General features: G+C 35.8%; 1 protein-coding gene across 1 annotated transcript; it reads left to right on the plus strand.

Moving 5' to 3' along the window:
* The first annotated feature begins 502 nt into the window (after positions 1 to 502).
* On the plus strand, positions 503 to 3,311 carry LOC146163556 (thioredoxin-2-like). The gene is made up of 5 exons (XM_083380536.1): positions 503 to 529; positions 1,015 to 1,119; positions 1,252 to 1,314; positions 2,632 to 2,697; positions 3,217 to 3,311. Exons 1-5 carry the CDS (start codon positions 503 to 505, stop codon positions 3,283 to 3,285), a joined length of 330 nt encoding a protein of 109 aa, XP_083236662.1. The 3' UTR covers positions 3,286 to 3,311.
* Positions 3,312 to 10,937: the final 7,626 nt, after the last annotated feature.

Below are 10,937 nucleotides of genomic sequence, written 5' to 3' on the forward strand. Positions count from 1 at the left end.
AACACGTGAATTAGTGATTAAATTGTCACAGCGCGTTCGCGCCTTTTCTTTAGTGTACCAGTTCAGACACAAAACAGCTTTTTAGGTTATACGTTATTTTATCATTGTTACACTGTTTTAACCAAATGATATAATTACTGATAAGTCACTTAATTAAACCCGTCATTCCGCTTTCACATTAATGACGCTTTCACACAGGCTGTGGGGTGTTATTCTGATTGTGGGGAAGCATTAGGTTAACCGATTGTAGACACACGATATGACATGATTTTAAACACATCACATGATTTAAATTTTCTATTTAGTGACACGCAGTTAAAACGTATAGGCATAAGCAAATTTGTTATGACATTTAAAAAATATGTTTGCATTATTTATGCCTCTTACTAAGATCTTACGCTATCCGTAACATTACTTTTTGCGTATATTCTGATTACCACATTTATCTTTCATAATCATGGGCTAGAACGTGAGGCTATAGCAGTTTACATATTACAACGTAATGTGCAACAGTGATCAAGATCCCACAGTATGATGGATTGTTTCATTTTGTTTAACCAGACAAAAATCAGGTAGACTTCGTACATTATGGTGGTTATTGTAGGCAGTGTTTTTTTAAGGTGTTTTGGGGGACCGAAACGGTCTGTGTTGGGCAGGCTGTTTGGTCGCTGTCACAATCATTTAAGCTGTGCCTTGTCGAATACACTAACACTTGCGGTCTCTTAAAACTACTTGGCGGTCACTCAAACCAAACCTTAAAAAAAAACTGATTGTAGGTGTAATTGTTATTAATCAGTTAGAATAACTGGTAAATATTTTTTTAAATCTGGGCAACGCCGGGTATTTCGTCTAGTAAACAAAAAAAGTGATCCCCCTTCCCAACCTTTTTCATACATCTATATGACAACAGGTTAACGCAATTTTAATTTTTTTTATAAAAAGGTTAAGAACCACTGTTAGAAATATTTTGTTTTAAATACATTAAGTTTTTTTTAATTAATATTCGAAATACAGGCGCAACTCGATAAAGTATTGAAAGATGCTGGAAGTAAGCTGGTGTTGGTTCATTTCTACGCTGACTGGCATTTACCAAGCAAAATCATGAATCCAGCACTGCAGGTCGAGTTTTCATTCTGACGTAACTCACACTTATTAGTTTGCTAACTAAAAGTAAAAAAATTGAGAAATTAACGTGTGGAATATTTTCTTCTCAGTTTGTTTAAGTTAACAACAATCGATATTTTTCCACAGGACTTAAAAAAAGAATATGCTGGCAAACTTATTGTCATTAATGTTGACATCGATGTAAATCGGGTAAGTAATATCTAATGTAGCATTTTTGTGTACGACTAAAATAACAAGCATATTTATGATAATCCGACCATTTACTGCTATGTTTCGAAAAGTCGCACATTCGTTCCCAACAAAAATAAACAAATAACAGGGCCAAGTGTATGTTAAAGGTGTTTAAAAAGCCAATTCTTGAAAAAAAACGAAGGTAGCCTGCGTTTCGGCGTGTTTGGTCACAGCCTCTGTGTTGTATTCTTAATGTTTTTTCAGGGAGGGTCCTAGCGGTGTTGTAATGACTTTAGTCACTGTTTTCAAATGCCTTGACTTAAACCTTTGGGCAAAATGACCTAAGTTAATTCATGTATTTTGGATAAATGACTTGACTCGAGTCCTATGGACAAATATTATGGGTTAAAATGAAGTGTTTAAATTAGGTATTTTTTTTTATAAAATCGATTATTTATCTTAATTTTTGAACATAAAACAATTTACTTGCTATATGAGGCGTTGATTTTTTTTAGTTAGGTTATTGATTTAATTTCAGTTTTAATAGTTGAACGTTTTGTTTTTCTGACCATGACTTGACTTGCTTTAAATATGACTTGAATTGAACTTACCTTGGGCCGCCGATGACTTGGACTTGACTTGTTATTAATCGAAAATACTTAACTTGGACTTAAGTTATTTTACAAATGACTTGACTGGGGCTTAATTCATTTTAAAATGACTTGTTTACAACACTGCGCCTTAGTTATTTATCGTGCGAACGAACGTTGCCAATCAAGTTCAAGCTACAAGTATCAAGATGAATAGCAAACTACGTCTTACAGCCAATATATAAAATAAGTAAACAATTTTGAACAGGCGATTATATTGGGCCCTTTAATATTTTTGAGCATGACACACGGAATTGTAAAAACAATGCGTTAAAACCGAACAGTGCTCAGTAAACCAAAGTCTGTGAGACAGTCTTAAGCGATCCATGTAACATATTTTATATTCTTTAACGGATAAATTTTAATAGGCAAAGAACATCCTTTTCATTAAGTTTAAATACTAAAGTGTACGAAACGTTTTTTAAATGCTATGAGAGTTACAGCAAATAGTTAAAGAATGGTTAAGCAAGTAATATACACGAATTTATTTGATAGGAGTGGTTCCCAACTAGGGATCCGCTTACCCTTAAAGGATTTGGTATGATTAGTTTTAAAATAAGGGTCTGTAAACCTAAATATTTGTAAAGGGGTCCGTGACTTGAAAAGCTTGGGAACCACTCCCAATCGCAATGTTTTTTGTTTAACATTTAGTTTGCCGCGATTAAATTTATCTTGTTTATTTCAGGAAAGTCCAGCGAAATATAACATATCACGACTGGGCACCATTATTTATTTCAAGAACGAAATCGAGGTTGGCTTGTTTTTAATTGTATGTTGCTTATTTTGTGAAATAAAGACTGTTAGTAAAGATATTTGTTGTGCCTCGACAGCAGTCGCGGATCCAGCATTTTTTCTGTGGACTATGTTTTGTACAGATTACGTCACAAGGTTACGTCATAACATGACGTCACAAAATTACGTTGAATGTGAACGCACAAAGTTACATCTAAACGTGAAAGTCGGAAGTATTCTTAAGAACACCACGTAGTTTGTTTATTTTAATAAAGTTTTTGGTTGGAGAAAGTCTCAATAGAAAAAAATTACGAAGATGTTATCGATTCAAAGCAAGAAACGATTTTTTAGAAATGGGCAAAGACATAGGAAACTTAATTTGAGATTCGCGAAGTTTTGTAGCATTTAAGATCACATCCACCCCTCCCTCAGGTACGCCTCTGCTTGAAGCACAAGACCGTCAATATAATAAAAACCAAAGGGCCAACCTGATTTCTTAGCGGAACCTTGATGTTTTTTTAATAAGCTTTTTGTTCAGGTCGCCAAAGTTGAGGACCAGAGCTTGGCATTTATTCGCAACACGATTAACCAAAATATGGAGGAGTAAAAGAAAAGAACGCTAAGTAACTTCTCAAATTCGTGGCAAGGCATCCTCAATTATGACCGTCCTTACTTTGTTTTCAACTTCACATTCACCTGTAGTAGTAGTCTAACCATGTGATTGCTTTTTATTTGATGCTTAATGTACCAATGTAATCATCATTATCATACTATTAAAATAAAAGAGGGTACAAATCGCGTTACATCTATAAGCTATACTAGGCAATGTATTACTTCGATTGTGCTTTTAAAAGTATTTATCTTCGTTGTAATATGTTAAGTCAATGAATTGACTTGATAACACTTAAGTTAGTATTTTAAAATTACATGCCTGATTTATCTCTGTTTTTACAAACGACATTAGTTGACTAAGTCGTTTGTCCAAATGACTTGATTTGGATTTTCATTGAGTCGGTACATTTAGTTTTTTAGTTGAAGTATTTCTCATATTCCGGTAATAATTTTACCGACTATATTAGTTGAACGTTTTATAAGATGATGCCATTGTGGGTTTGGACCACAATGAAAGATTTTTTTGCGTAAACAACGACAAAACAATACTATAGGTTTACTTACAGTACGTTCAATAATTTCACCACCGTATAACAGTGCGCGTTCAGAACTCCACGTGTAAACAGTATGAGACTGTTGGTTTTAACATAAAAATGCTAACACTTAAATAATTTATACCAAATGCTAGTCTTACTTTGTATTAAGCTCTTAAAATAAAACAAAAAAATTCTGGACAAATGACAAAGCGCTTCCTGCAATACGCTGACAGTTTTGATAAATATACACAGGCAGGCGTAATGACAACCTTCCAGGCTGTTTCAAGTGAATGACCGGGGTTTGAACCGATCACAATTTTAAACCGTTACACCATTGCTTCAGTCAAGTTTACCTTTATACCTTAAAAAGTGTTTTCGCGTTATACATTTTGTAAACAGTATTGCTCTGACCAAAATTACAAACGAGGGAAATATCTGGCTGCCAGCTCTGCGGAGTCGGTTTATTTCACTGGAGCCGGAATCGGTGCTCGAGTAAGACTACTGTAAAACTACCGTAGCGCTACGTCCGACGTGCGCATGCACAGTACCAAATCAAAAAAAACGGCCGCAAACCGTAAATTGCAAAGATTTATAGCAGTTGTTTGAATATTTCCTCCACGTATTTTGGTAGACGAGTATAGCTGGTATAGCACCTCATCAACTAGATTGCTGCAGATATTCACCCTGTTTGGGTTACGTAAATGGGTGTAATACAGGCTGGATAGTCGGCGCCGGATTCGGCAAATTTGCCGTAGTAGGACTAGGATTTATTTTTGGGGTCGGAGTCTGATTTAAATGACTCAGCAGCCCTGCTGGTTACCGCATATTGCTTTTTCATTCTTGTCTAGAAAAGTTCATAGTTGATCTTTTTAATAAAACAACAACTTGTATGCGAATAAATGCCTGTTTTTTAATATATTTCTTTAGTTTTTGAATTATTTTTCTGGTACGCTACATCTAAAATATACAAGATCGCATCAATCGCAACGATAGTTTAGGTTCAGTGGTTAGGGGTATCCTACCGACCCTTGGATGCACTACTATTTTTCTTGCATAGCTGACAACAAAAACGTCTTTTTGCTTTAACTGCAAACGATTGTTTTCAAAAACACTGACGTTAAACTAACATTCAGTAATTTCAGTTGTAGCGTATTTAGGACATTTTGTGTGTTTATTAAAAGGCACGTTGTTACCAGCTAACGATATGCATCGCCCAGCATGCTTTTGACGATTTCCCACACTGGTTTTGTCAACTGTCGGAGCCAGAATTTCCTGTTTTATATTTTTGCCTCATATGCAACAAAATTATTCATTGCCGACATCTGGTATGAATGCTACTTAAACCGGAACAAAAACGTTAAAAATGGCAGTCGCTTTTACGGAATTTATTAGTCAGTGCGTTCGTTCGATGTTGTCGTGTTTATGTTAGTAAAGTACTGAATTGCTATCTTTTTAATTTTAGCTTAGGAAACGGAAACCAACCAACACTCATTGCACGAATGCAATATAGTTGTTGTAACTCTTCAAATAGCAAAATACACCTGCCAGTACTCGAAACATTTAGCCTCCTGAAACGACGTTATAAGACTTGTCTATTGATATAATTGTTCAGCGAACAGTAAAATATCCGTTGTTTGCACTTTCAACATCAATTACAAGAAATTTTACCAGCACTTGTATTTGGTATATCACATTAAACTAACATTGCATTATTACCTTGAATTTTTAGTTCGAAGCGATTTTGTTTTAAAGTAAAAAAAATTAAAACACAATGGAACAATGGAGACAAGCAGTGAATTATAAATGTACTGTGATTTTTGACAATAGTCATGTGTTATTTACATGTTTAACATAGGACGGCACAGTTTTAATAAACACACACTATTTTTTGAACACGGAGATGATAACAACTGCAAGACTACTGTTTTTAATTTAAAAGAGCATGGCTGGAGGTGAAGGACTGTATTTTGTTGGTTTAATGAGGGCAATTGCTTTCCTTTCAACATAGGCTACTTTAGTTCACAAATCTTTTGCCGTATCTTGTCTGCACTTGCCCCGACAATTTCGGTTTCTTTGGCGAGCTAAAAAATATAATTAGTTATGTAACACTGTTTCGTAAAAATCTCAACAGCAAACAAATATTAAAAGCGTGTAAAAGGCACATTACAAATGTTACACAGCAAAACAAATACCCCAATTATGTATTATTTTATGAGCAAATACCGCAGTCCGCAGTTATTTTTAAACAACTAACATCACTGAAACCTTTTTAGTGCTGTTACCCCTGTGTGTTTTTTTTAATAAAGTTTTATAGAACCTAGAAATTTGCATTTAAAGTATAAAAATTTAAAACAGTTAAAAGACTGATACAGCTCTTACTTTACTTCAAAATATCGTATCTTATATTATGGTCAAAGTTACACGCTTTTAATCAAATTATCAATTGCGGGGTAGTTACAACAAGGTTAAGAACCACAGATCCACTTGGTGTTGATCACAATCGACTAAAAATACACTGTGTTTAGCATCTTAGAAAAAAATTATTAAAAAAATACTAACATACCCTATTTCCATTTTTGTAAAAAATTAACGTAGGCATTGCTGATATGCCATGACTTGCAGCAATATCCTTAAAATAAAACAAATGTAAACCATTAAATTTAATTGTTTTATGTCTAAAAATTGTAAAACTTTATTAGAGATATAAATAACCCAGAATTATGTGTAAATCTCCTTATAGTAAATATCACCTAGAATGTAAAAGGTTACTCCAAGTTGTAAAAAAATCTCAAAGTATAAATCAAATTGTAGGGTACCTACATCCAAGGTGTCCATTTTATTGGTTTTAAAAACTAAGGTAGTAACCTATGCAATCTTACCTGTGACTTACAGTGTGAAAAATCTAGCACCGCTTAAATATTTATTAAAATGTAAAACCAGATTCAAATAAAATGCATTCAGTTATAACTTTCGCCATCGTACAAATATTGAAACAAACGAATTAGCTGTTTTTTCTCCTAATGTTTTACCTTAAGTACACAAACTGCCCAACTTAAAAACGCTGAATCAAACCTTTTTACAGCAAAATCAATATTGTGTTTTAAATAAGGCAACACAAACCCACATGTAAGAGCTTATACATATATCTCAAACTTTACTTGCCTCACATTCATCCACATTTACTTTAATGATCGTCAGATCACCCTGAAACTCTTTTTCCATGGTCTATGAAAAATAGTTTGCGTTAGATTTGTATTTTAAGTTTAGCAGTAAATTCAAAATAAATTTTACACAAAAACAACTTACTTCCAATTTTGCTGCTATCGCTTTACATCAGTGGTTTTCAACCTGGGGTTCGCGACCCCCGGGTGGGTCGTTTGCCTTTTCTCTGGGGGTCGCGAAGACGACAATCAAAAATACGAATCACTATTGCTAGAATGCGAATTAATTAGCTTAAAAAAGTAACTTGTAATGATAGTAAATGTTCAAACAGTGAGCTGCCAGGAAGAAAGTTGCGAGACAGAATTTTATTTTAACAATGTAGACTTGCTATTGAGTTCCCGGAATCAATCAAAGGTAGCCTACGGCCTGATTGCATTCCACTGCCTTCCCGCCAGAGATCTTTGGCGTGGAATGCTTGCCCAAAACTACGCCAGTGATGTTATTTGGCGTGAAATATCGTCGGCCCTGGTGAAAAAATAGCCGTTTTGGCGTATATATTGTCCTATTTTGGCGCAGGATTTCAGCCAAAACAAATTTTGGCGTAAATCTTTGGCGGCCACAAATTATGGAATGCAGTCAGGGCCTACGGCAGTGTTTGTCAACCTTCTTTGGAACAGTACACACTTAAGTTTACTGAAGAACTTTAATTGAAAACTTGAACCTATAATTCCAGTTGCAATTGTTTATATTGCACGATGTTTATCTTCAGACTTATTAAAGACAGAAATCACAAGCAAAAACTATTAACCGTTGTGACAAGCACCATATTTATTACATCACAATAATGATTATTACATCACATTAACGATTAAACTAAAGTTTAGTCAAATAGTGTTATCGAATAAAAATCGTAATGCGGCGATTGCAGGCTTAAACCGTAACTTTATAAGCTACAGATACTTTTTTCGTTAATCCGTATAGTTTAACCAAATTTGCAACAATCGGTCGAGAAATGTGATCGTTTTACCAATTTAAATGTGACTCTAATTTACTTAAGTCAATGTATCATTAATTCAAAATTGAGTGGCCGCGTAAGTTTCGAAAACTGGAAAAGGGGTCACGACAACAAAAAGGTTGGGAACCACTGGCTTACATGGAGCACACCAGTCAGAATAAAAATCCAGTCAATATTGTATTTAAACTTTTACTTTTCACGTCCGAGCAATGTTCGGCTTTAAAAAGGGGAAATATGGCGATTGGCAAATCATACTTACCCGGCGGTGGTCTTTAATGGCTGTAGGTAGTGGGGATTGAACCTAAGTGGGATTGAACCGTCGAGTTTAGCAAGAAATAAATTCAGTCACTTAGTTTATTTATGTGTTGAGGTGTATAACCTTTACCAGCCAATTAGGTGCCACAAAACATGGTATAAATCTTCTTTTTTGTGTTTCCGGTACAGTAAAATTCAATTGAAAAAACATGATCATATTTGAATTTTTTTTTTCTTTTCGAAAGCTCTGTTTATCTCTGTACCATTGAGTTTCAAAGTTTATAAATGATTTACTTAAATTTGCAAAAAGGCACACTGGAAATTTTGTGATTGCCTCTTCAATTTATAGAAACATGGAAAAAATATTAAAAAAACGCGCTACTTGGACTTTTCATCTTTCATACTTTGAGTTAAACGCTAAAAACGTCTCATCCAACAATACCTCGTTTGTCGTTACTACTGTTGATGACGTGTGTTTTGAGTTGATGACGTGTGTTTTGTGTTAATGACGTGCTTTTTGTGTTGATAACGTTCTCTTTTGTTGATGACGTTCTTTTTGTGTTGATGACGTGCGTTTTGTGTTGATGACGTCCGTTTTGTGTTGGTGACGTATGTTTTGTGTTGATGACTGTGTTTTGATGACGTACGTTTTGTGTTGATGACGTGCTTTTTGAGTTGATGACGTGTGTTTCGTGTTGATGACGTGTGTTTTGTGTTGTTGACTTGTGTTTTGTGTTACGCAGACGATGAAGTGATGGACGAAGAAATCGACAACTTGCGTGACGTCATCAGGTTCTTAGGTCGCGAAACGATAAAGGACAAAAGCAGGACGGAGGTTTAGAACGCTACTGCGTGCTTGCTTCGTTTGTGAGACCTTCGACGTTGTTGCTTCCTTTGTAAAACGTTTAGAGTTTTTTTCTTTTTAAGTCGTTTCTTTCCCTTTGTGTTTTGAACGAAATGCAGTTGTCATAAGATCGACATGTGTCGTTGGTTTTAATAAAGTTTTTTGAATGATTAATTAAACTCTTTGTAAAATTGTTCTTCCGGCAAGAACAAACAGTTACAAAACAATTGCAAGAAAGAACAATTTTACTATTGACGCCATGCTTGGCACCAACAGTATATTCATTGAACTCTTTCAATTTAAAAATTTATGTTTGGGCCGAATTCGACGCCGATCTAGAAATTAAACTCTAGTCAGACTCCCTAGTCCAATTAAGCCAAATTAACTGACTCCGTAGAGTCCCGTGCTCGGCTCCGACTTGACAGCTCTGTGTTCCATACCCATCCGCGTAACTAAAAAAAGGTGGATATACAGCTTCCACCAGTCCCATAAAAGTTATTATACTATACGCTATTCTACCTTTACGATTTGCAGTGTGTAATCCATATTGGTTCCCAAATTGCTACTGCGCAAGCGCACGTTGGAGGACTCGGGTACTTTAACTTGAGTCCTGCCTCCACAAAATTACCCGACTCCGCCCAGTCCCTTGTCCGGCTCGACTGCGTAGCCCTACATGTGAACCTCAAATATAACTCGACAACATTCGAGCGACTTCAAGTAGTAAAACTGAAAAAATCGGCGAGTTTAGTTGCTTTATCCTTTGTCTTATTCCTACCGCACCCGTTCTACATGCTGGTAGTTTTGTTTATTTTACCGTTTTGTGTCGCCTGGAGCTTTGAAGGTTCGAAGCACATTTTCTCGCCAAACATTTTAAATAAGTTTTTTTTATCTACTTTAGGAACCGATGGACGAGGACACCCTTGTACGATCTGCTACGCCGGTCCCGAGACGGTCTACTTCATTCCGTGTCGTCACACCTCGTGCAGGTATACGTCATCAAAATTAAATGAAAAAAATGATCCGAGCAAAAACAAAATTACAGTAACAAAAAGAAAAAAGATTTTTTTCTTAAACACAGAGAACAAAATCGACAAAAATGTAGAACAAAAGCAATACGTTAGAATATGTAAGCCGTAATCGTTGATTAAACAACGACTTTAGAAGATCTGAATCAGAGATGTTGTACAGTGTACAATGTGCACTTTCATTGACTTGACTTGGAACTGTAAATCCCCTTCAATATGAAGTTGTTTGTATTAATAGGATGCACGTAATGTTGCTCGACGTGCTCCCTCTCGAGTCTGCTTAGCTTGGTTGGTAGAGCGACGGTCCAGGTATGACCGGAGGTCGTGAGTTCGAACCTCGCCACATGCTAGTTATTTTTCTAGCCTGACTTGCAAGAATATCCTTTAATGATCGATTTCGGTTAGTTTCAGAGAGCAAAGTGTTTCGAGCGTTGGTTTTAAATAAAACAGCACCTCTCAATTATTTTTGTTTACAATATAGGCGTTTATTTTTTAGTTACACAAAAATGATGACCAAAGATGCCACATTGATTAATGTTATGTCTGGTAGCAATAATTTGTACACCAGGGAGTTTCCTTTTTAGACAATTGTTTTCACCGGTTTAACTTAAATTTTATTTGCGTTCCAGAATGTGCATCAAACAGCATCTGATGAGCACTCGCGAGTGCTTCTACTGCAAGACGCACGTCGACTCATTCGAGGATATCGTCCCCAGTAAATCCCCGTTGACCTCTGACCCCAAGCAGCAGCAAGCCGGACCCTCGACCGCCTAACGGGGAAGGTCCCCAAAGTGCGGCACAAGTGAATGC

Source organism: Ascidiella aspersa, chromosome 2 (genome assembly GCF_963924565.1).
Source record: "Ascidiella aspersa chromosome 2, kaAscAspe10.2, whole genome shotgun sequence".
NCBI classification, from domain to species: Eukaryota; Metazoa; Chordata; class Ascidiacea; order Phlebobranchia; family Ascidiidae; genus Ascidiella; species Ascidiella aspersa.